Consider the following 24,895-nt stretch of genomic DNA (forward strand, 5'->3'; position numbering starts at 1 on the left):
CAGTAAAAGATATTTAAATTGTAGCCATTGTTTCCTAACTATACTGATAAAATAACTTCTTGGTATCTGTATGTGTACATTCATTACAATCCCAGGTGATACACATTGGAAGGTTTTTGAATTAAGGGAGTAATTTTAGCTAACATCTCTTGCATATATTCTGATTATTATGTCACGACATTATGAAGGAGCACCAAGAGATAACTCAAAATGTAACAGCATCAAGAGTTGGTTGAAGAGTGTAGGTGAAACCAGGCACTAGATGAATTTCTCAAAGTGCTATTGAAAGGTTGCAAAGGAAAGATCAGAGTCTTGAGAACCAATCAAGTGGAGATTTACAAACATGGCAGATCTGTTTTAAAAGCACAAGGGGAAAGTTGCTAAAGAGTGACAATATTGTCCTTTGTTGTTGTTGTTTTTTAATATTTTTGTAATTTTCATTAGAATTGATTCTGAATATTATCACCATCCATTAGAATCATGTGATTAAACCACACAAGTGGCCAGCATGATTTCTTATCCACATTCAATTGCTCCAACTGGGAGGCTTCCATTGAATGCATAGGTTCTCCACTTGTGGGAAATATACAGAGAAGGAAGTTGCAGGGCATGTTATCACAGCAGTCTGCCCAGATTTTCTTGCCATAATTATATGTTCTGGCTGTGCGTGGTAAATTAAACCAATATCCTTCCCATCTCACTGCCTTATTGTCTGCATTTAGATGGTGTAGTCTAGAACCATGTGTGTTGTGGGGGTGGGGTGTTTATTATCTAAAACACAATTAGGGGAAAATGGGTTGTTTATACACATGGAACACATATATTTTCTTATTAATGGACAGCCTGGTGCATTTCCTCTTCTATGCCCATGAGCAGGTAACACTGCCGGGTAGTACGCAATGTTTGTCTTCTGTTGACCTAACATGTAAATAGACCATCCCTCCTCCTTCCTCCCTCCTCCCAGGCATTCCCACAAATTCTTCCTCCCCAGGAGCAAACTGTCCCATTGCTTCTTGGTAAAGGTCATGCCATCCTGCCGTCTGAGGTTCTAGTCCTTCAATTCATTATTTTAAATTAGAGGCAATATCTCCTCCCACTGCTGCCTTGGGAATCACCTGATTTATTCTGTCTTAAAAAAAAAAAATCTCCTTTTCCCACAACTTAAGGACAGAAACACATAATGCTATCGCTCCCCACTTTAGTAATGCTAGGCCAATTTGAGCCAAGGGACAATGGGACTTTACTCCCTGGTGTTAGTGAAATGTACAGACTCAAATGTATATAAGAATGAGGAATTGGGGGGTTCCTTCAAATGTAATAATTTATTTCAGGTTCAGAAATACAGTTTCACATTTTTTTCACAATAGGTACATGACCTCCAAGAATGATACAGGCTTTAGGAATTTGCTTCAAAAATCCCATTCACAGAATCCATATTAATCCAACATTAAGAAATCCCCAAAGTGGTTAAAAACGACGATGGGGAGTATTCTGGCTCATGTTAAAGAATCAACAGAGAAAACAAGATTTGACTTCTGTGTACTCAACCATTCACACAAAAGGTGAGGTGAAGTTTGATTCAGAATGGGGAGAGAAGAGGAATACATACAAGCCCATGAAACAAAAGCAGTGTGCACATGAAATCAAACACACAAGGTTACAGTGGTAGGGTTTCTGGTTTGGGAGGAGTCATTTTCACTGATTGGCAGCAGTCAGTACAAGACACTGGAGTAGTTTTTGTATAAATTGAAAACATTATGAGTAATGTTTAAGGGATTTAATGGTAAAAATTATAATGAAATGAATGCCTTGAGCTGAGCCACATGTGAAGCCCTTGAGCAGTGGAATGAGGAGTCTCACCAGTATACCAGTACTAACACCAGTACTCACCAGTACTAACACCAGTACTCACCAGTACTAACACCAGTACTCACCAGTACTAACACCAGTACTCACCAGTACTAACACATCTTAAACAGGAGATTCTTTGAGGCTCCTGTCTCTTGCTCTCCACACATACAGATTTTACTACATGTATGTATATATACACAACTAGCAATGCATATACTATATATACTTCAAAAATATTGTTAAAGTTTCACATACAGAGCACCACGTAATTTTAAACACATCAGCTAGACAGATAGCCTATTATTATCTAGAAGACAAACTGAGTTCTTTAGAAAAGACTAAAGGATCTGGTGAACTATCCATTATTTCTCTAAAGTTGGCTTCATTCGCAGGAACTCTGAGCTCACAGCTACTAGTGCTGGGTGAAATTACAAACTCATGCTTCCTTCTTAAACACAGACATCTCTCACTGAGTTAAGACAGCTAGGAGATCTGTTTAGGATTTGTTACTCATCCTGCAGAGATTCCCATCAATTTAAAGTGATTGCACAATTTCCCGAATGTCAAAGGCTTACCTGACAGAGTAGATAACAAGCAAGGAATTGAGTATCCTGTCCCCCACGTGTCTTAACAGGTTTGCTCAGAAAGGCCTATTACTTTCATTGTGTTGCTGACTTCGCATTCTTTTAACTTCACTGAAGAGAACTCAGGACAATACAGAGTAACTTAGCTTTTTGTAAGAGTCAGCTCAACAATCCCCAGATAACACAATACTAACTAGAGACCCTGGAGAAAAGCTTCCAAATCTTACTTACATTTTTTAAAAATCAAAGTCTCACCCAAAAAGTAATGCCTTCTTAGGTAGCAGTGCTGTGGGTTTCAGTGCAAAGGACCATAGACATCACTCTACTCTGTCATGGTTATAGTTATGGTGGTCATCATGGTTATCATAAGCTTTGTGCCCCTCAGAATATATACAGAATGGGTTAGGAGATCCTGTGTTTCTCATGTATGTTATGAAAAATGAACTACCATAATCATATTATGGCAGGTCTTCCCAACATATATATTAACCCAGTTAAAATATATTCATACTCTTACATACTGAGCACAGGCTTACACTGACATTTATATTCATGTGTATATATATGATGCACATAAAATCACATTCATGCTTAATGGCGTTTTAGTAATTGCTTTTGAACCTACTTACTCAAAAGGACACAAAATACGTGGCCACTATGTACATAGTGTATTCCTAGAGACATGCAGAGAAAACGAGTGCACAGAAAACAACAGTTGTCACGGACTGGTGTCAGGTCCCATCTCATGGTTTAGAGTATGGATACTGTCTAACAATCACAAGTGAATCTATGTGGCTATCTCTTAATTCTAAATTTAGAATGCTTATATCACAGGAACTGTTTGGTTACGCTTTTGGATAGAATGAGTATGTATCTGCAGAAACAGAGAAATTGCCAATAAATAGACCCCACTGCTCTTCTATGTTATAAAACACACCTAAAGGCAATATCCAAGAAGGTATTCTTGGTAGATGATTTTTGGAAATATATCTGTGCTAAGTCGATCCTGTTTCATAGTCCATCCACAAATGGTTGGTTATTCCAGCTAGCCAATCTGCATGCAAAAGTTAGCATGTGGTAGGAAAGCTGGCTTTTACTTATCAACCATGTACCTTTTCAAATCCTAAAAACACCTTTTAAAGTTATTATTATGCTAGACAAGATAAAACTACATCTATTGTGCTGACAACCTCGGTGTCCTCGACCAGGAGGTTGACTGAGAGATTAGAATCTGAGTGGGAAGCGAAGGTCCTTCAAGCTTACATTCCCGTCCTGAGGCCTGACGTGCACTCCTCACACGCCAGTGAAACCTCAGGCTTCGTTCATGTTGGTGTCTGCTGTTAGCAGAGTGCAAACCCTCTGAACTGCAGCAGTCGGAAAATATTCTGGGGGAAAAGTTCAGTGTTGAACTTCTGGGGAGGGGGTGGTGGAGTAAGGGATTCTGGCTGCCACCAGATATAGCTCGGTAGCAATGAGAACAAAACTGTCCTGACACGGGGAGACATTTGGGACAAGGAATCTGTAGGTCAAGAAGCAAGAGCTAAGGATGACAAGTGCCATTCCATTGTTCACGACCGTCTAGGATCAGTGACAAGTGCCATTCCATTGTTCATGACTGTCTAGGATCAGTGGGAAGAAATTTGGAGAGACAAATCCCCAGTTTTCCTTGACATTGGTTTGTGCTGATTCGAGAACACACCAGTGGTTTTCTGAGTTAGTTTCTTCCAACAGAAGGAAAAAAATTGAAATATAGCAATATGTACAAGCAAGAGGAAGGACAAAGCTAAACCCTGAAGTATCTATTTCCTTAGCTGCCTGTTTTAGAGAACTCAGAGGAAGAAGCAAAGGGGGCGCTGAAAGGAGAGATTTGTGGGAGGACCTCATTGCCCACTAGTTGATTATAAACGTTTGCTTATTTTTTTTCCCATTTAGTTGGGACACTGTTTTCAAAGACAATGTGCATGTCTTATATGAGCTCCATTCACAATTTTTTTTTCAACAGGGAAAAAATTAGAGACATTAGAGCTCTTCTATGTCACTTAAAGGTTGAAAAATACCCCTTTGTATGTTGCATGTTCTCTAATTTTTGCCAATTAAATGTGGGATCTAACCCATTAGAATAAATTCAATGCAGTGGCATTTCACTTGGAAAAAAAAACTTTTTAAAATGATGCTTAAAAGTTTTTACATCATACTTTATAGCCACTTGCTTTGGGTAGAAATTGCACAGGAAATTAAAGTGAAGTTTGCATACAAATCATGTTGACTGCCTTCAAAAGGAGATGTTGCAGTTAGTAAAACCTGATTTACCTTTGTGATTATGCAATAATGTCTGGGGATGCTACAATTCAGTGAAAGCCCGCTCTGCCGTCTGGGTGCAGTTAGCAGACAGAATTCCATTTGGCTTCTAGCTGGTTCCTATGTGCTAACCATCTGGTCATAGGTTGTTCAAAACATAGCCTCAAGGCTGAACTAATAACCTCTAGGCTAGGCTGCTCTTGTAAAGTTTAGAGATCCGAGAGACTGCAGACTTGTTCTGCAGCTCAATATGGCAAGGATGTTGTTTTTCAGGAGCGAGCTGGAGCGATGTATCTGTAAACATGTGGGCCGTGCTCTTAAACCATGGCATCTCTGATGGATCGCCTTCCCATACCAGGGGCCATACTTGTCATGCAAGTGTGTCAGAGTAAGCTGTAAGATTTAAGGGAGTCTGGAATGGGTGAAGACACTAAAATCTTTTTTTTTTAAAGGATTCTTGTATAATCATTTATATATAAACCATAGAAATCATGTGCTACCATACATTTAACTTTTTTCGGCCAAAATAATAATCATAATCACTAAACAGAGTTAGTTACCCATGCCACCCAATCAGTTACCAGAACCCCTCATGCTTTGCCTGGATGTTGCTTGTGCTTCTAGCACAAAGCACAACACATAAGCACTAGGAGAGGCTCTCCAGGGCAAACCCTGAGGACTTGCCCTTCGCAGACTGCCTTGGGCTCCTGAAAAGCTTCCATCTTAAGCAATGCTGATTTAAGAACCTTGCTTTGTTTTTGTTTTTTTGGGTTTTTTTTTGTTTGTTTTTAAGCAGTCCTATGAAATAAGGGGGGAGAGAAGCCTAAATAAGCAATTGCGGACTGAATGGTGGGTGGCGTTACCATCAGACAGCAGAGCTTCTGCGGCCCTAAACAGAATGTGGGGAAGGTCGGTGTGGTTCCAAGCTCACACTCTTGTATCTGTTAAGAACCATCATAAACTTCTCTGTAGACAGCTTAGAAAGCTCGTCCAAAGCAACTTCTGATATATGTTGGGTAGATAAATGGTACCAAAGTATAGAACTGCTGTATAAAACTACCTTGGTCAATACAACATATTTAAGCCTCTCTACAGGTTAGCAGGTTTTCGGAGTCAAACCCCTAAGGTCTGACATACCATGAGCAATGAAGATGAGTTGGTGAACACGTTAGTAAGACTGGCTACTTGCCTATAGAGGTCCATACATGCGACTACTCATGGTTGAGCTGCAAAGGTTACCGAATGTGCTGCGTTTGCATAAATCATTAGTGGTTAATTGCCATGCCGGACACTTCGTTTAGTCTAACAGTGAGGATTCTAGCGGACGGATTATAGTGGGGCGAGTTGGTGATGGGGGTGGCCTCCGGCTAGAAAAAGAGAGAGAGACAGGTAAGGGAACAGGTGTTGTAGCAGCAGTTGTCTCTTCAGAACACTGACATAGAGCCACCATGCGCATGCACATGCAATTTGGGCCAGTAATAGTGGCCACACACTGCAGGGACTCTCAGACTCTCCTCTCTGAGTCATCTGGGTAGCCCAGTTTCCAGTGGAAATTGTATAGTTTTTCATTATGCTAATCTTTATGAAAACCAAAGAGATTTTATTTTCCCCCAATACGAGTGCAAATGTGGAATGACTTAGAGGCCACCGTGAAACATCACTGCCCGGATCTGTGGCAGTCAAGCACAGTGGTTAGAGAGAGTGACCTGTACTTAGGTATACCCACTCCAGGAACTGATAAGATGTATTAAGTCTCAGCGTTGGTTTTCAGTGTTCCCTGTCTCTACCAGGGTGTTATCGACCACTGCTCACTGCCTTAGCGGTGGCTTTCCCCAGTCTTTCTCCCTTCTGCTTTTAATGCAGACCATCAAAAACAGGAAGCCAAGGCAGGCTTTTGGAGGGTTTTTTTTTTTTGCAGTGGTTGTGAACAGGCTCAATGGGTATGAGTTTCCTGCTAAGCTGTGTGAAGGACAGCTCCTGATTGGAGTCTTACAGGGTTCGCCAAGATTCATAGTAGTACTGGCTGCTATCTGGTTGGCTGCAGTGTTTCTGAGAGTCGTCTGCATGATATTCAGTGTTATTGTACCCGAAAAGCTCAATATTATCAAGTCACATTATTTATCCCTTGAAATTATATTTATGTCACAAATATGTTAATGAGCCTTTTCTGTGTGGCTCCTATATACAGCTACCTCGGGAATGTTTTTTCATAACTCTAACACATAACCTAAATGGAAATATTTTTTGACTAGTATTTCCAGCTGAATTTTTTTTTTTTTTCCAAAAGACCCTTTGTAGAACTGTAGTCCTCTTTCTGACCTGGAAGCACTAAACTTGGTACCAGATTGGATACGCATTTTTCTGGGATGATGCAGCACTGTTGGAAATGTTGAACAAAACAATGATGGGGTGATGTGGTCTCCCTTTCCCCCATCTGCTTAAACCTGCTTGCTCAAGGGTGGAGCTACCTGCTCATTCGTCCTGCCACGCCTACTGCTGAACCCTGTCGCTTTGTTGCCTGGAGGCACACATGTGTTCGTCCTGCTACTGGACCCTGAGTTACTTGGCGGGAAATCGGGTTCCCTCCCCCTTCTTTTATAACTGAGTGTCTGAAAATAGTAAAATTGAGCTTTGATCAGAATCTTGTCTTAGCTTCATTCTTTTCTCTCGCCGCCTAGCCCCTCTTCTCTTCCAGGTTTCCAAAATGCCTTTCCAGGCTAAAACCCAGGCTGTGATCTGCTGGCCGGACACAACAGGGTGTCTCAAACCATACCCTGTTTGCTGGTGGTTAGAGTTGATACTGTCACTGTGAAGGACCAGGTTTGCTTCTCAGTTAAGCAACATAAACAAAAATCATAAGCTACATGATAAAATTCAAAGCCAAGAGAAAAATCAGAGCAGAAGAGCTATTGCTGTTTTAATGGTAAGACTGACTACCCCTTTAACATGAAGTCACAGAGAGTCCTTTTTGTCTCCTATAACTGAAGTGGCAAAGAAACAATGGTAGGTTCTAATTTAGTGTCCTATACTAGTTTTACTATTTAGAAGTGACTAGATTTTAAAAGGATGGATAGAGATACTTATTGGCAAGGGAACAAACATGATCACTGCTAGTTTTCGGTGAGCAAGTCCTTTGCAGAAAGCCTTCTGTAACTGTTAGGCTGTTCTCCACTGGGAAAAGGGAATTTTCTTCTTATGACTATACAGAGATGATTTATCTTTCGGAAATATATTCTTCCATGTTTGAGGTGACTGCCCATATTCTTTTGGCTTACGTCTCAAGTCTTGAACCTGCACCAGTTTCTCATGTGCTAGAGAGGTCAGACTTGTGTCACACAGAGCTTAGCGTGGTGTTACAGGAAGTAATGTTCTCAGTGACTTTTTGTTTTTCTTCCTAGACATTTCTCAGGGAAGGGAGCCTTCTCTGACCTTCCTAATATAGTTGCTTCAATGACAGTATGGTCCAGTCATCACACTGGGTTCCAGTTAGGCTCCTGTTCTCATCTTTACTGACTAGAAATGGGCGGTGTTACTCATCTCAGTATTCTTACAGTGCCTGGTCCACTGCTGACCCTCCAGTGAGGGAGTGATTGACAACTGAGTGTCCATCAGTCTTATCATATAAAAAGGGGGTTTATTAATCATGACTGTGGCACACATTATTTTCTCAAATTGTCTTCTAGATTTTATTATCTTAAATTGTGTGTGTGTGTGTGTGTGTGTGTGCACACATACTTTCACATACCTGTACCTGTGTATGTATATATACATGCCTGTAGGTGCCGGGAGAGCCCAGAAGAGGCTGTTGGGTTTCTTAGAGCTGAAGTTAAATCACTTGTGAGCCACCTGATGTGGATGTTGGGAACAGAACATGGGTCCTATGGAATAGCAATATGTACACTCAAGCGCTGTGACCTTTCTCCAGCCCCCTTCCCAATATTTAATATGTATGTGTATATATACATATAAGTATAGGATTGAGGCTTGGATATTCTTCTTCTGATTTATTATTTGGTTTAGTGTTTGGAATGGTACTAAACAATAACATCCTGTCCTCTGGGAGTTGGACAAATGCATAACCTATGGAGATATATTTTGAGTGATTAAACAGTCATGAGATGGGTGTTGAGAGCCAGAATTTGAACTTGAAGGAGGGAAACTTTACTGGGGCATAATTAGAGGATGCGTGGATGTCAGACTGTGAACTGAAAGAGACTTGGGATACAGAAAGCCAAGGTGATTGGAAGTTGTCCTTTGCAAACATGATAGGTTACACAAAGGCTTGTAGCTCAGAGAGAAAGGAGTACACCTGGCCTCTCCTCATCCTTTTACTCCCATCTTAAATGTCACTGCCCAACACTTTATTGCCTGAACTCCCCATAGATTCCAAGTTCCTGGAGAATAGAGAATGCACATGTTGCTTTGTGGTGCACTCAGATTTAGCTCATTTAGCTTCAGGAGCAGAGGGTGAATATTTGCTTAAGAATGGACAGGTGAGGGAGTGATTGAAAAGTGCCTAAGCAAGACATCCATTATGGCTGGCATTCATGCTAAGTCAAGGTGAGCTGGTTCCATCCAGCCATGTGTATAACACTTCCGGTTAGAAGCTTATGTCTGAGACTGTATGTTCATAAAGAGTCCTGGAGTAGAAGTTAAAAAAAGACATCAAGTATAGATCTAATTGCTAGATGATGCAGGATTTTTTTTTTTTTCTGAATGCTTCTAGGTTTTATTTTTCTCATTTGTAACTCAGGCAGAGGCTGTAGCAAGGTTTATCCATGAATCTGTGCTCTGTTCACCAAGCGCTACTGTGTGGGATACATTGTGTCAGGTGGCTTTAAGAAGCCTGGAGTCTAAGATTGAGTGGCAGGGCAAGGGACCCGAGACAAATGTCCAAGTGGTTTTTACTATGGCACTCCATTTTAGATAAGAAATAATGGGGTGAAGTGCTAGAATTCATTGCCTGGAGATGCACCCCAGCAAGCTTGAAAAATGTGACAGTGTGGGTGCAGCAAGGGCCAAAGGTGATTTCAAGTACTATGTAACAAATCTTGCAAAAGGTAGGGAAATGTAGACCTACGCTGGCCAAAATGTAAAGGAATTAAATCAGTGTCAGAGGGAAAGCTCAGTGGTGGGAATGGAGACTGGAACAGAAACTGAACACTTGGATGGAAGAGCTGATTGTCACTGATCTCTTTGACTTTGGACCAGGGTGGTGGGCGAGTGATGACCAGCAGTGGGCAGAGGCTGAGGAGAGGCCTGTGGAGACGTCTGGCTGTCAGGCCTGGTGCATGTTTTGTTTACTCTACCTCAGAATTTAGCATGCTCTTGGTTCACAGTGAGTTTTTGTTTTCCCCAAATGAATAAAAATAGTTAAACCTCTTCACTTTTGTTGCGCTCCTTAAGGATGGCCCGTGTGGTGAATTAATGACGGAGGGAAAGATGGAAGGATAAGACACCGTTGTGTTCTCTCAGAATGACTATGGCATCTTTGGAATATGTTCACTTTCAGATTAATGGAATCCACATATGTGGAATATGTGCAATTAAAAAATCCCAAAGAACCTTAAACCACTTACTCTTTTGGAAGAGGTGAACACTATTTTATTTCTAAAACAATAAGAAAAGTAAACTATAAAAACCATAAAAAACTGTGCTTGAAAAAAAAAAAAACCCAACTCAAGACAGATCCTAAGTTGTTGAGGGCGATTTTTTTTATTTTAGTAACCCAAGCTAAGATGTTTGCCAACTTCAACACTAAGAAGGTATTTAAGGTTTTCTGCTCAAATTTATTTCATTGGTCCAGTTCCTAACCATTCCTATTGCCAAAGACATTCACCTCACAAGACAGTTTGTTTGGGGGCAAACTTATTTGTTTTGTACCAAAATTTCCTCAGTTGCTTTGTTAAGTGATGGGCTTCATTAAGTAACCCATTACATTGAAATGAAGCATCTTGTATCGTTTAAACATTTATTGAAACACTGTGTTGTGTGTGGGCGGTTTATGGTTATGATAGAAGAGCCATGTTTCTGCTTTCAAATCAAAGGGAAAGATGTAAGACTTGAAGTTGTGGCTGCAGGGATGGCCTGCTTACAGGATTTTGGACAATGACAGTTTTTGTAAGAACGTCCCATGTTCCTGCTGGGTGGGTGGCATTTTTTTTTTTTCTGGGAAGAAGCTGGCTCCACTGATAAGGCTGAGAACCTGCCGTTTGTTTCCTTCTCGCACACGATTGTCTTTTAAGAATAAAAGTCTAATTGCATCTGTTCGTCTCCTGTTATCTGGCCTTGAGTGTTCATGATGTGAGGCCAGTTGTAATGACCTTGGGGAGGCTCCACCAGGACAGACTGCATTGTTCATCAGCTTTGGGGTGTGTGTGTGTGTGTGTGAATGTATGTGTATGTGTGTGTGTATGCATGTGTGTGTGTGTATGTGAGTGTGTGTGTGTGTGTGTATGTATGTGAGTGTGTGGGTGTGTGTAGTCAGGCCAGAAGTTGGTAGTAGAGTTTTCCTCAATCACTTTAACTTTCTTTTTGAGACAGGAAACTCCTTGAGTTAGCGAGACTGGCTGACCAGTAAGCCCCAGGGAGCCCCCCCCCCCCAGTCTCCTCTTCCCTGACAGTGGTATTATAGGCTCACATCACCCACCATACTTGGTTTTTCTCTTTTTTTTAAGCATGGGTGATGGGTATCCAGAAGCAGGCTCACACCCTTGCCCTGGTAAGCACTTTACTGAGCCTTCACCGCAGCCCCCATCTGAACACTTGTCTAAACCTCCCCTGGAGTGAGCCCGCCTCTTACCCTCTTCTTCCTGCACTGCATGGCACTTGATCGGGACAGGGTGAAGACCTGGATGTGAGTAAGTGTGTGTGCATGAATCTAACAGACAGGAGCATGCCTCTGAGGAAAATGGAACGGTAATGACAAGGCCAGAAGCTCACTTCCTCTTCAGAATATTTACTCTAGACACTTGTCACAGGATGCAGTGTTTTAGGTGTAGGTAATCCGCTTATATTTTGATTCTCATTTTGTTAATCTTTAAAATAGGTATATATTTAGATGGAGTTGGGCTTAACTCAGGAAAATGTTGTGATGCTCACGATTTTATTCAAATGGAAGATATTATTATAATTTTATTATAAACAATAAAGGTACTTGCTCTCTAGCATATATATACATACATATAAACGTATGCATACATACATACATGTATATGTATATGTGTATGTGTATGTATATGTATATATTTGCCCTTTGTGACCTAAAGAATGTCATCAAGCTTATTGTTGTGAAAGAATAGTTTGTGGTAGATGTATGGAAGCATATAAAATTGGAGTCTACTTGAAGGGTCTGAAGGTAGTATAACTCACTAAATATAAGAAGTGACATATAGTTCCCCCATAAGAATAAACCCTTGATTTTATAATATTAATATTAGTATATATACTAATATATACATATATATTTATATATGTATACATATATTTGGAAAATATGAATCAATTTGTGGGACTTGAAGTGCGAACGTGAGCGAATTGTTTGCAATCTTTATTTGATAACATAGGCATGTCTAATTTGAATGCTTTCGTCTCTGGGGTAAATAGAAAGAAAATGCACTGTGCTGAAGCTTACTCTGATTGCTCTGTAGATCTGCCCTAGGTTGCCCTCACAGGTGTGATGCTAACATCTCTATAACAACAAACTCACCCAGCTTTTCAATGATAGGTCACACTAACTCTATCTCAGTTGAGGATGTCAGAAAGGGATTTTACAACAACATTGACTCGGATTCTTTCAGTAGACTGAAAAAAAACCAAACAAACCAAAACAAAAATCCAAACGTATTTATATTGGTTTGTAAAATACACTGCTTGGAGGCCAGGGTCCAAAGTAAGTTTTGATTAAGCATTGCAAGTTAGCTCATCTTGCATTTTTTTTTCTTTCTCTGTGTGCATTTCAGGGTATGATGTTAACAGAGATATGGAAATAAAGATTGTCACTTTCTGGAAGGCTGTCTTGTTAGGACAGAGTCAGGTTAGCAGTGACAGCAGCAGGTAAATGCTCACATAGAGCTCTAACCTGGGCAGTGGCAGGGACACCTGGAGTCCTAGCCTAGAGATGGTGTGTGTGTGTGTGTGTGTGTGTGTGTGTGTATGAGAGAGAGAGAGAGAGAGAGAGAGAGAGAGAGAGAGAGAGAGAGACAGACAGACAGACAGACAGACAGACAGACAGACAGACAGAGAGAAGAAGAAGAAGAAGAAGAAGAAGAAGAAGAAGAAGAAGAAGAAGAAGAAGAAGAAGAGGAAAAGGAGGAGGAGGAGGAGGAGGAGGAAGCAACAGCAGCAACAGGAGGAGGAGGAGGAGGAGGGAGGGAGGGATTGATTCTAGAGCACAGGGGAAGTTGAGGGTCTGACATTCCAGGAATAGGAATGGGTGCCTATAAAGAAAGCAAGCTGGACAAGTGATGCTATTTAGAAAATCAAACGTCACCCCACCCTTTGCCACAAGTATCATGTGACTTGTTTGGAGCTGCTAAAATGAGGAAATGACCTACAGAATGTTTAGTTGTATGAAACTGTGGTGTTTACAAGACTAGATGTGATATTTCGTTTTCTACAGTGGCTTCTGTACTATATCACTAATGACAGGTAAGGTGAGGAGAGGAAGGAAGGGGATGAAGAAGGTAGAGAGAAGTGGACTTAAGAACAGAGCCTGAGAAAACAGGGGGTAGGGCCCGATTTTTCCAGAGATTTGCAGCATATGGTCATTGAATTAAGTCAGATGACATGACGCTCCTTCCAGTGAATCCCCTCCCTCCCTTCTATCCTCTTCTTTCTCCCTATTCCTTAGCATCTTCTCTTTCTGCCCCCATCTCCCTTTCCCCTCCCCCCTCTCCCTCTCCTTCTCCTCTCCTTTCCCTAGAAATAGGTCTCCCTTTGGGTCTTTGTACCCTAGAGCCCATTCCCATTTAAAGTAGGGGACTAACATCCTTTCCTCTAATTCTCTGACTTCCCTTTTTCTTCCTGGCCCTCACCTCCTTCCCACCTTAGGCACCAGGAGGCCGAGGATCTGACTTTAACATCCAAAGGAAGGAAGTGAAGTTCTGAAGGAGGTACCCAGAGGCAGCTATCCCTAGTGGAGGGTTCCACTTCGGGGTATGTAGTCCCCTGTCATTTGAAGTCACGGAAAGAAAGGGTAGGCGTAGGAAAGGAAAAGACAGCGGTCTGCACCTCTGTGAGACAGTAGGACTCACTAATGCTTTAGGAGAGATGAAAGAGCCCTTCTTGCCTTCTAGAACGATGAGGGGGGATTTCAGAGAGTGTAACTGTGTAACTGTTTCAGAACGGGTTACTGTGAGCAGGCAAATTCTTTTTGAAAAATTGCTTTGCTGTTACAAAATAAACGCACAGAATCTGAAGATATAGAAAGGACTAGGCTGCAGCAACATTTCCCTTGTGCCAAATGACAGCTGGTGAGTCAAAAGGCCAGTTTTAAATGCACCACACAGTGCTTTTTTTGCCCTTTAACTGGCAAAAATTGGAGACAGAGTTGCCCTGTACTGCTGGCTAACTCAACGGTGTTCTCAAAAACATCCAGCAGGGGGAGCTCTAATATGCCTTTGAAGCTCAACATTTAAAAAAACAAAAGAAACAAATGAAAGCAAACAGAAAAACAAGAGAGGCATTGTGTCTTTCGAGGCTGCCATGCCAGCGAACAAATATGTAAGGAAGGCCAATTAAATGCTCAGAGCAAGCGACGGCACTTGGGGGAGGCGGGACACGTGCAGAGTGGCCCACAGTGTCTCTTTTGCAGGAGCCTGTAGCTGTGAGGCAGTTAAACAGGGCTGGGGTTCCCACAAAAGAGGGAGCGGAGCTGACCTCTTGGCAAGCCTCGAAGTTATTCTTTCCCTCTGAAAGGATCTTATTGTTTCTAGAGCAGCCTTGAACACTGGCCCAGAAACCACATTTTAAAACAGAATTTTCATTGTTGGTTGAAGGAGCTACCGAAATGCCAAATGGCTAAGTCCCTTACTCAGTGGCTTGTTGGGTGGTTTTTCTTCTCCTTCAAGTCAGAAAAAAAAATGCTGTGTTTGTAAAAATTGGTGCTAAAAGGGCAAGAAATCATAGGTCCCCTGGGCCATGTAAAGAAGGAATTAGAGCTTTCACACACACACACACACACACACACACACACACACACACATACACACACATACACACACATACACACACACACACATACACACACACACACAACATACACACACACGCGCACACACATGCACAGGCAATGCAAAGAATTTATTCAGGAAAACAGTGAGGAGTTTACACACTAAGAGATCCCCTCTATTCTCGGCAGTGTTTGGAGGTGCAATGGGTGAATGGGACATTCAACTTGATCAGAACAAGTTCGCCTAGAGGGAAGGGGTCGTGGCCAACGACCCCTTCCACTCTCTTGCCAATATGAAGGCAAGGTTTTTGTTTTACACCTTAGTGGTATGCCCACATCTAAAAGTTTTATACAAGCTCCTGGAGAAACTTTAACTAGACCAGTTCAGACCAAGAGTCACTAAATAAAGCCAGTCTAGACAGAAAATGTATGGAAACCATATGTCCTTCAGGCATCTGTCTTACAAAGATTGCCATTGCCCTGGAGAAATCCTTCACAAAATATGCTCTTAGAAAAAAACAAAAAACAAAAAACGGTGCTGCTTAGCCACAGGGAGAAGAGTGCTTAAGAAGACGGCTGGACTCAGAGAAAATAGAGCCAAAAATGTTCATAAGTGCAAAGTTCTCATTTCCCTGCACATCTGTGCGTAAAAAGCTTTGAAAGGTAGATATCATTTATATTTCCATTGTTCTTCGAGGCTTCCACAGAATGTTAGACAGAGGGATCTCAAAGCCGCTCTGTTCTCACCCACAGAGAGCTGTTTTGAGTAAAGCTGTACGTGGATGTGGCCAAAGACCCAGAACATTCTCTTCTGATTATTACCTCATCCTGCCGGCCTGCCAAACACAGCCAGAAGGCAGGTGTCCACCATAAGGAACCAGCGGAAGACTGCTCTATAGAATGATGTGTGGGGCCAGGAAGACAGAGGAAGTCGGGGCAGGGATGGATAAAGGAGGTTGCAGTGAAGATGGATGGTTGTCCTACGTTTTTCTAATTTAATGTTGCCTTCTGAACAAGAGACAACAACTCTCTCTTCCCTACTCACACTTGGAGATACACTTTAATTTTAACCAATGGCATAGACTCTGCGGGGGGAGGGGGAAAGTAAAATATGCAAATTACCACCCCCCCCATTCTCACCCAGCCAAATAGCATATCAAATGAAAACTACAAAGGGCTCACTAGGGACAACACGAAGCAGGAGAACACAGCAGGGTTCCTTGTGGCTGTCCACACTGTTTTACTGAAATCCCCCCCCCTCCCCTCCCTGCTCTGCAGGGACCAGGACTGGGGAACAGTACAGTAGGATTGGTAAGTGGCACCAGCAGGAGTGCCTCCATATACTGTCCCCCTCACCTCACCTCGAAGAAGGTGAATTAACAGTGTGTGCCAGACAGACTCACAGAGAAGGGCTCTTGAGGGAAAACAGCCAAAGCCATAAGATCGTGATTTTAAGAAAACTCAAGAGGCACCAGCAGCATGCTACTTCAAAGACAACCATGTTCTAAAGGTTAAAAATTCTTATACTGACTTTCCAGTATGAAGTATTAAGATGTGGGAAGAGTCATTTAGAGTATTGGAAATATTAAGGCACTTTATATTGCAGGGCAGAACACTAACCACTGTACTTCACAGACTATTATTTCAATCTACTCAGTGCAGACTCCTGAACTGAACCGATGATCATCTGGCTAGGTTAACTGCAGGCTCCTGGTGAGGTTATAGGGGTTTCTCTTGAGTATTATCTATTTATTGGTACTTTTACAGCTTTAAGTCGGCTTTCCTGCTATGGGTTTACAGAGCTTCGTTTTATTTTGGTGTCAGGCCTAGATATGTGGAGGGAAAGTCCTGCCATGGTTTGTCTAGTTAACACATCCACTAATGGCTCCTTCATTTTTTACCCCAAAGCCGATAATTAAGATATTGTGGAACTTGTCTGACATGAGGGTTTATTATTTTAGTTATTAAAACACTTTCTAACACCATAGGGGATGTTTTTAAAAAGCAGTGGATGTTTGGCTTAGATCTTTTTACGGCCTTTCTTTGTGACTGCAACCATAGTGGCAGGGAGTAGGCAGGTCTTATGTTAGACCTGGGGCATGATACTTAAAGGTTTACCTGAAGGAAAAATTTCATTCAGTCCTAAAATTATCTTTGAGATCACACTATGAACTTAAAAGGATACACACGGTCCAGAATTCGTCTTACGTTAGTGTTCATTGTCAAGCAAGCAACCTCAAGGATTATAAAATGCCTTCTATATTTTTTTCCCCCTGGACAATATAGCATACACCTATAATCTGAACACTTGAGAAGTAGGGGCAGGAAGATTAGAAATTCAAGGCTGGAGGTGGCAATAAAGTAAATTCAGGGACACAGTAGACTATGTGAGACTTTGACTCAAAAAGTAAGAACAAAACAAAATAGCCAGATAATCAGGCTAAGTGCCTGTAAATCAATGTCATACTGAAGTGTGCAGATGAAGGGGACATCTAGATACTGCTGCTTCAGAATATCTAAAACCAAATTCGAATGTTTATATGGTGGAGGCAAAAGGGATATTCGGTTGTAGACTAAGACCATTTTCCCAATTATACTAAAAGCCAACTAAGGCCCTTCTCACGCTGTGTGCCTTTTTTGAAGGGGGAGTGGTGGAGATGAATCAGGATCTTACTGTGTGCCTCATGATGGCCTGAACTGGCTTTGTAGCCAAGGCTGGCCTTAAATTCATGATCCTCCTGCCTCAGCCTCGCAGGTTTATGGGGGGCTATAAGAGATCATGTCCACCTTTATTTTAGCTTGTCTCAGTTTCCAGACCTTCCCTTGAAGCTTTGATATGTTTGTGGTAGAGTATCTAGGCTGGTTCAGTCTTCATGTTCTTCTCTCTCAGCTTCTATATCATCCTTTCCACCAAAGAGACCTGAAAGGATGCTGCTTATTGGCGACTCTCATGTTGACCTGGGCATTCCTGGGGTTTCCGTAAGAGCAGGGAGGAGAGCCATTATAACTTGTCTCATTTTCTGGTGCTTAGATCACTCCCTGTGTGGGCAATTGAATCAAGAGGCTCAACACTACCCCTGATGCTGAGACGTGGAGAAGCTTGGCTAATTGCCCTTTTGATTATGCCCCCACCCCTGCTCCCCACCCCCGGGGCCTGTGAATGGAATGGGTTCATGTGATTCATGGGAACCGATTATTCTGACTGAAAAACAAAGAGTGGATATTTCTCAGTGCTTGGTGGGAATGCTTAAAAATAAATTAGAGCATTTGGTATTTGTGGTTTTGCCTATCATGTGGCTCTGAAGCCTGAGGAGCAGCCAGATGCAAGAAATGAGGGAGCCGTGGTGTGGAGCGAGTCCCTGAATACCTCATGGCTTTCGACATTGCCCTGCGCTGGAGTTCTATTTTGGGATAGTGCTGCCATGTGATCTAAACATGTAAATGCTCAAGTAATGTGGCGTCATTAAACATGTAGTGTCTCTCAGGCTCGGAGCCTTCCCAGAAACCCCCACTCTGGCCCTGACAACTCTAGCCTGACCAGAAGTGGAATATCCTTCTGGCAACAGCATTGGTGAGCCAGATGGAAACCATTTGGCAACTAAAGGGTGTAAATATATGTTTAGATTCAGAGGTTTCCCCAGACAATGCGTCCAGTATGTTTGGCATGGGTAAGCTAAGGAATGTCAGTGCTGGGCACTTAACAGTTCTATGTTTAAGCATCGATAAATGCATGAGGAGCCAGCAGAGCCAACACGCGCTCAGCTAACTCCTTCCCTCCTTTCTTCCGATGCTGCAGTTAGGCATCCCAGGCACATTCACAGAGCAAGATGCTCCACTGACAAGTTTTATTTTAAACTTCCTGTCTGCCATGTAAGGTTTTTTTCTAAGTCTCACTTTTTAATCTCTCATAGTAGCCGGTGAGTTGGGGGAAAGGAAAAGGGGGAAATAAAGAAGCCTCCAGCAGCCTCCTCTTAAGGGTTCACTGCTGAGATAAAAGTTAGCCATGAAAGAGGTGCAATTCATACACCGTGAGTCTCCGAGGCCTTGGAAAAATATCCCGTCTGACCAGGAATGCCTGAGCACGAAGCCTTCTTGAAAATCGCTCTTTTCTGCCAGCAAGGGCAATGAAAGAAACTTGAGCCCTAGCTAGCCTATGTGCGTCCGCAAGTCTGGATGTCTATTTACACATGGTAGAGCATTTGCCCACTTTTCTCCGAGCTGACACCAGCTTGTATATAGGGACACTCGGTGGATTACGGCTGGTGACAGTTTGCTGCTGACTGGCCACAGGAGAAATAATCGGAATCAACTATGCATTTTCCCTGGCCAGGGCCTCTGTCTTGGCTGTTGTCCTCTATCAATCAGGTGAACCCCAGGGCAGAACTGGGCACCCTGAGATGCAAAAGGGCTTGTCCTGCAGTGACCGAGCTTAGTGACTAAAGATCTCCAAAGTGAACAATGTCAGAGCTACTTGTTCTTGACACGAGACACGGAAGCAGTTGTGTTTGCTTAACTGGAGGCCTGTCACCCGCTGCTTGGCTAACTGCAGTGTACGGTAGGAGGAGCTGTCTCCTGTCTGTGTTCATGTTATTTGCGTTTTTGCATGACGGGGATCTTTCCTAATTTCCCTTTTCGCTTTTACTTTCCTGCCACATAGGCTATGTGGGAAAGATTCAGACCCAGTGAAAAGAGAAAGGCAAATGTGAGTCTGCCTACACACTGCCTCAGAGTTCACAGATTCTGACCCGAGGAAACACTGGTAATGTATGTGGGCCTTGCTTAAACAGACCGCCAGGCATCTGAACTGTGGTCGAGTGCAAATGTCTGTGTGAAGTCGACTCTACTTCCTTAGTTAGGCCCAAGGAGAAAATCCCCAAAATAATTTGACTTTCACTTAAACCATATTGGAAACAGGACCTGATGAGTGAAAGAAAACCTTTGGCATTAGCCATTGCTTCCTTTCAGTGGACTAGTACATTGTCATAAGGATTGAAGCAGTGTACTGGAATAAGAACCGTCATGTAAATAGATCGCACTTTTGGAGGTGTATTTAATAGGGGGCCTTAAATTAAAGTGGACACTTTTCTTTAGAGAACGGTGGTTTGAAATTTTAGTTTTATGACAACTAATGTTGAACCTGCAGCAGATTATTAATTACATTTGGAGGTCTCAGCACCAATTTATTTTTAATATCAAGGGTTGCCTCATGAGATACATTGATTGTAAGAATTTGTAAGAACAGCTTAAAGTTTTCCTGTTTTTAGCAATTATATTTTTGAACTATAATATAGTTTGTTTTTCTTTTGTACTTTTAAATCTAGTTGTTAAAAACAAAAAACAAAAAAATCCAGTTCCCTGACAATCCAGACTGTCTGGGTATGATTTTTATTTTTTTTTTTCTGTAAGGAAGGCTGGCTAGGCAGGAGAACAGAGAGCTTGCCCCACAGCTGATGTCACAAATTGCAAGGTGATTTCACCATTTGTCCAAATGACACTTGGCTGCTAAAAACACCACAGTTTTAGAGAGCTGTCGAGGAGAGGAGAGGGTAAGTCCGGATGTTTCCGTGTGTGACCGCAGGGAAATGACACCCAGGCTAGTCATACGGGCTGCTTAATTTCCATGTACTCTGAGCCCCTCGACTTCAAGGCTCGACAGCTTCCTCCTTCACGGCACCAAACCTTGATGTGAGGAACGCAAAGATAGAAGAATGATGGGTGGGGTTTGTCTGGGCTTGAAATCTAGGGAACTTGCTTACAAAGATGAATAGAAACCTCAAATAAAACAAGGAGACTTTATACCCCAAATAGAAAGAAAGGATGCTGTGCTAACTGTAACTTACAACAAATAAAATGTGTGAAAGAGTTGGGAGTTACGGTTAGACAATGCAAGGCCATTGGAATCAGAGACCAAACATTTAAAACGAAATTATGATGAAAACCAACGGGCCTTAACTTTTGTAATATGGGGCATCAATTGTTTTGGAAAGGGGCATGTACATCTTTCTGCATAGCAGTGTGCTCTAGTAAGTCAAAGAAACCATGGAAGACACCATGGAGGAGCTCTGGGTGAAGTCTTAGTGCTGCCCTGGGCCTAAGCACAAACCGTGGGGGCTTTGTCTTTCTTGCAAGGCTCACAAGAACATCACTTAAAGGATCAGTTTTTGATTTCGGTCAGCTGGGTTGAGCTTAAGCAAAAGCCAAATGAAGTGAACCAGGCTTGGCCATTTTTAAAAGAGACCATCAGAGATGGTGAATGAGGGTGGGTCCGAGAAAGTTCTTCTCTAGCTCAACTTTTTAAAAAGTGGAATATTGAGTGATGAGGTAGGTGAAGTCTGTCCTCCCTTGGCTAGAGACCCTTCCTCCCACCCTTATCCCTTTTGGCCATTGCAAAAGAGCTTTGTCCTAGGGAAGGGGTGGACGGGGGGGGGGTTGAGGGGGGGGGATAAGGACAAATAATCGAAATAGTGCCAGAGTTAGCTAGTGCCAGGAAAAACACACTTGGATTCAGCTAATTTGTTCTGTTAATGTCAAAGGCTACACTTGCCAATTATCTAATTTTAAGAAGTGGTAACTGAAAATAGCTCTGCTCTCTGAAGTTGGTGTCTGCTGAGGACTGGGAGCTTTGTCTTGTCAGAGAGCATGAATGGAGGCAGGAGACATGGGACAGTCTAGATAGTCAAGCCTGGGGGCGGGGGAGGGGGAGAAATGTCCCAAAGATCACAGATTTATGTAACCCAGCTTACTAATGGCAGGGGTATCCATGCTAGTAGGAGGCTCATTAGTTCGAGTGGAAGTAATTAAAACCCACGTGTAGTTTGCAGTGTTTCTCGTGGCCGGGCAAAGCTGAGTCAAAAGAGACTTCAACTCCTTGCCCCAACTCTCCCTGTATATTTGAAATGGAAAGATATGGTAAAGATTCTGGTTAAAAAGATGGAAAACTCAAGGTTCCTGGGCCATGCCAAGGGCTTTGACGCCCTTGGAATGGGGGGAAAGAGAAGTCGTGATCACTGATTGCTAAAGAGTATTGGGAGGAAGCCTGGCTAGGCACACATTAGGGTGGCTTAAAAAAGCTTTTGCCTCGAGAAATTCTGCGATTGCCTTTGTAATTTGGAAGGCCAGCCGGGTTGTGGTGGGAGTTTCTCAAGATTCAGGTTGAAAAAGGAGGAAGGTCCCTTAACAAAGCAAAGAACTTTGGGGAGGAATAAATTTGGACTTTTCTCCTTGAAGAGCCAAACACTGTTTTTTTGGGAGATGATGGACAGGGCATCTTGATTATTTAGTTTTTAGTAGAGAAAATGTAACAAATTATGGAAGGGAAAGAATATATAAACAGGTGAACAAGGTGGTGTTTCAATAAGAGCTTTCTTCATTTTCTCCCCTCCTTTCTCTCTCTCTCTCTCTCTCTCTCTCTCTCTCTCTCTCTCTCTCTCTCTCTGAAATCTTAAACCCCATTTCTGGCTTGCATTTGGTAGGATCCTGCTCTGGCTTTTATTAAAAACAGACATTGTGAGTTCAGAATCTTCCATCTAAAGCAAGGCTTTAATAGGCGTCAGGACCCTGACCGGTCTCCAGCTCTGCTCAGGTGACCCCCGCCACAGGGATTCCCTCCCAGCCTGCTCTGCTGGGCCCCTCAATCTTGGGGGCTCAGCACAAAACAACCAGCTTTCTCTGTATCAATTCAAACTCTTCCATTTCTGTTTTAAATTCAGGGTGGTACACAAAGCCAGACCAAGTTAAATCTGGTTTTAACTCGAGAGCGTTCTAGAGATTTTGAATGGCTCAACCGTTGTCCTACAAATTCCCGGACTTGGCATCCTCAAGCCTGGTGACTCCCCCTTCCTTCTTTGCAGCCCTCACCCTGGCAATTCACAGGGGTTACTTGCTGACTCCCACCCTTCTGCCTGCGTGCAAGCTCAAAAATACCAAAGCTAACTCCACCCTGCTTAGCAAATCCGTTTAGCATCCGAAAGCTGATTTTTCTGAAGAGCATTTGTTTGGCAAGCTAGCTTATTGGAGACCGACAGGAAAAGCAGTGAAGCGAGCAGGCAAGACTTGCACACCCATTCCTGAGCGTGGTACAGCCGCAGGTCCCCCTGGCTCCTTCTCAGAGCAAAACAGACAAAACAACAGAGTTCAAGGCTCTCCTGGGACTTTGCCTTCCCAACTCTCACATCCCCACCCCCACCCCCTTTTCCCCTCACAGCCTCCATACCATCCTGGCACAGCGGCAGACACTTTCCCAGTCAATTTGAGGTTTTCTAAAAACAATAAACTTGATCTTGCCTGTAGCAACATTCAATGTTGAAATGTACGTTTTTGATGTGGAAAGGAAATTCTTATGAATACGCTGCTGCAGCGCTGTGGTTGCCCTGGTAGAGTATGGATTTACTTTCCTGAGGGATAACCGCCATGTCTGTGTTCTTGATGTTCACAACGTGAGGGAGGACATGACTGACAGCTAGTGACTGGCGACCAGGGCTGCTGTTAATCATCCTCAAGGGCACAGGAGAGCTAGCATAGCAGAAATGTCAGACTCTGGGGGGGGGGGGGGTCCCTACTGCCAGCCCCTATTGCGGTGGCCGAACCTGGGCTCTAGAGGTGGGCTGCTGGGGATTAGAGCCTAGTAGGGCTGGCATTAGGCAGGCTGTTGGCCTCATTGTCTGTCTGGAAAATGTAAATAGTAGCCTATTTTATTGGACTCATGAACCTTAAAAATGTGTGTGAGAGGCTTTTAGGACAACATTTAAGATTGAGAGCAACATAAACATTATTAGAAATTTAGCTCAGTTTCAGCTAAATTGAATTTAGAAAGAGAAAAAAAAACTGGACTGAGTATTTCCATGTTCTTGAGTAGGACTAAAGTGGCGGTAATAGTACTGTCTCATCTCAAGATCTGGATGACAATCCTGCAAGCGGTATCCTTTGTTTCCCAGATGGGGAACTTATCTCTTGAAGGTGAAGGAGTCACCCAGCGCGTATGACTTTGAAGTCAAGTTACTGTCTACACTTTGTCTACCAGCCCTGGGCCTCTCTTTACTCTGCCCATTATCCCTATCACTTTGAAGGGCAAAATACAAAGCCCCACAGTCCTACAGGTGCTATGGAGGGTGAATGGCATGAAGTGTGATGGACGTAGTTAGGTTTTGCTCAGTGGGGCACATGGATATTCCAATTCTGTGAATTAAAGTTTATCTTCACATATGGGATAATTTCCTTTGTCTTTACATTTTCTGCTTTTGTGGCGGGGGGTGGGATAAAACTCCACAATAGCTTATATCCTTTAAAAAGGTCAAAAAAATAACTGTATGGTGACTATGTGGATGAAGGGAAGCATGTAGCTTTACCGTAGTGTGTTTCAAGTTCCATTGATGGTAAGTTTATATCGTGTGACAATCAGATCAGAAAATCTGCTTATAATTGTCAAAGTTAGTCTATCTGATATATAATCCTCATGTCTACATTATAATCGCTGTGGATTTTTTGCAGATAAGTTAGCTAGATGTTACTTCGTTAACATTAAAGCTAGCAATACTGGGGTCATAGTGCAGAAAGTTGATGCCTAAAGTTCCTTGTGTCAATGGTTTTCTAGGTTCCACGGGGGATGGAGAAGGCAAGACTCGTGCCCCCGTCCTGACCTACCCGCAGCTTGCCACGACCCAGCGGCAGCTTTTTCTTTACTTGCCTGTTGGTAATGTCTGACCCGGGGCTTTGAAAGTGTAGTTCACTCGGTCCCACTGGCTTTGGGGCTCACCAGTGAGACATTAGAATCTGTGCCAGTTGGTTAGGGAGAAGGTCCAACGATCAATCACAAAGGTTGTCCTAATGAGCCCAGGCACCACCATGTGTCCTGTGCCCGCTGTTCCCACTGCCAGCGTGGAAACTGCAAACGTGGATGAAAAGATGTTGGCAATTTTTTTTTTTAATTTTTTTTGTTGTTTTGCTTTGTTTTGAAATAAATGTTGTCTGTTACGCTCTGAGAAGAGAACCAAGG

General features: G+C 42.7%; 1 protein-coding gene across 4 annotated transcripts in view; it reads right to left on the reverse strand.

Annotated features, from left to right (window-relative positions):
- Window positions 1-1,303: 1,303 nt before the first annotated feature.
- Window positions 1,304-24,895, reverse strand: part of Dnm3 (dynamin 3) — a 482,789-nt gene continuing 459,197 nt past the window's right edge. For 2 of the 4 annotated variants that reach the window (XM_029478095.2, XM_029478106.2), the window contains one exon: window positions 1,304-6,100. In XM_029478095.2, the coding sequence (XP_029333955.1) occupies window positions 6,031-6,100 (70 nt within the window). In that variant the 3' untranslated portion in view covers window positions 1,304-6,030. Of the gene's footprint in view, window positions 6,101-20,282; window positions 20,584-24,895 lie in introns of those variants that run through there. The other 2 variants (XM_085842512.1, XM_029478110.2) reach the window with 1 other exon arrangement.

The sequence above is a fragment of the Mus caroli genome, unplaced genomic scaffold (genome assembly GCF_978045245.1).
Source record: "Mus caroli unplaced genomic scaffold, Mus_caroli_1 scaffold_1, whole genome shotgun sequence".
NCBI classification, from domain to species: domain Eukaryota; kingdom Metazoa; phylum Chordata; class Mammalia; order Rodentia; family Muridae; genus Mus; species Mus caroli.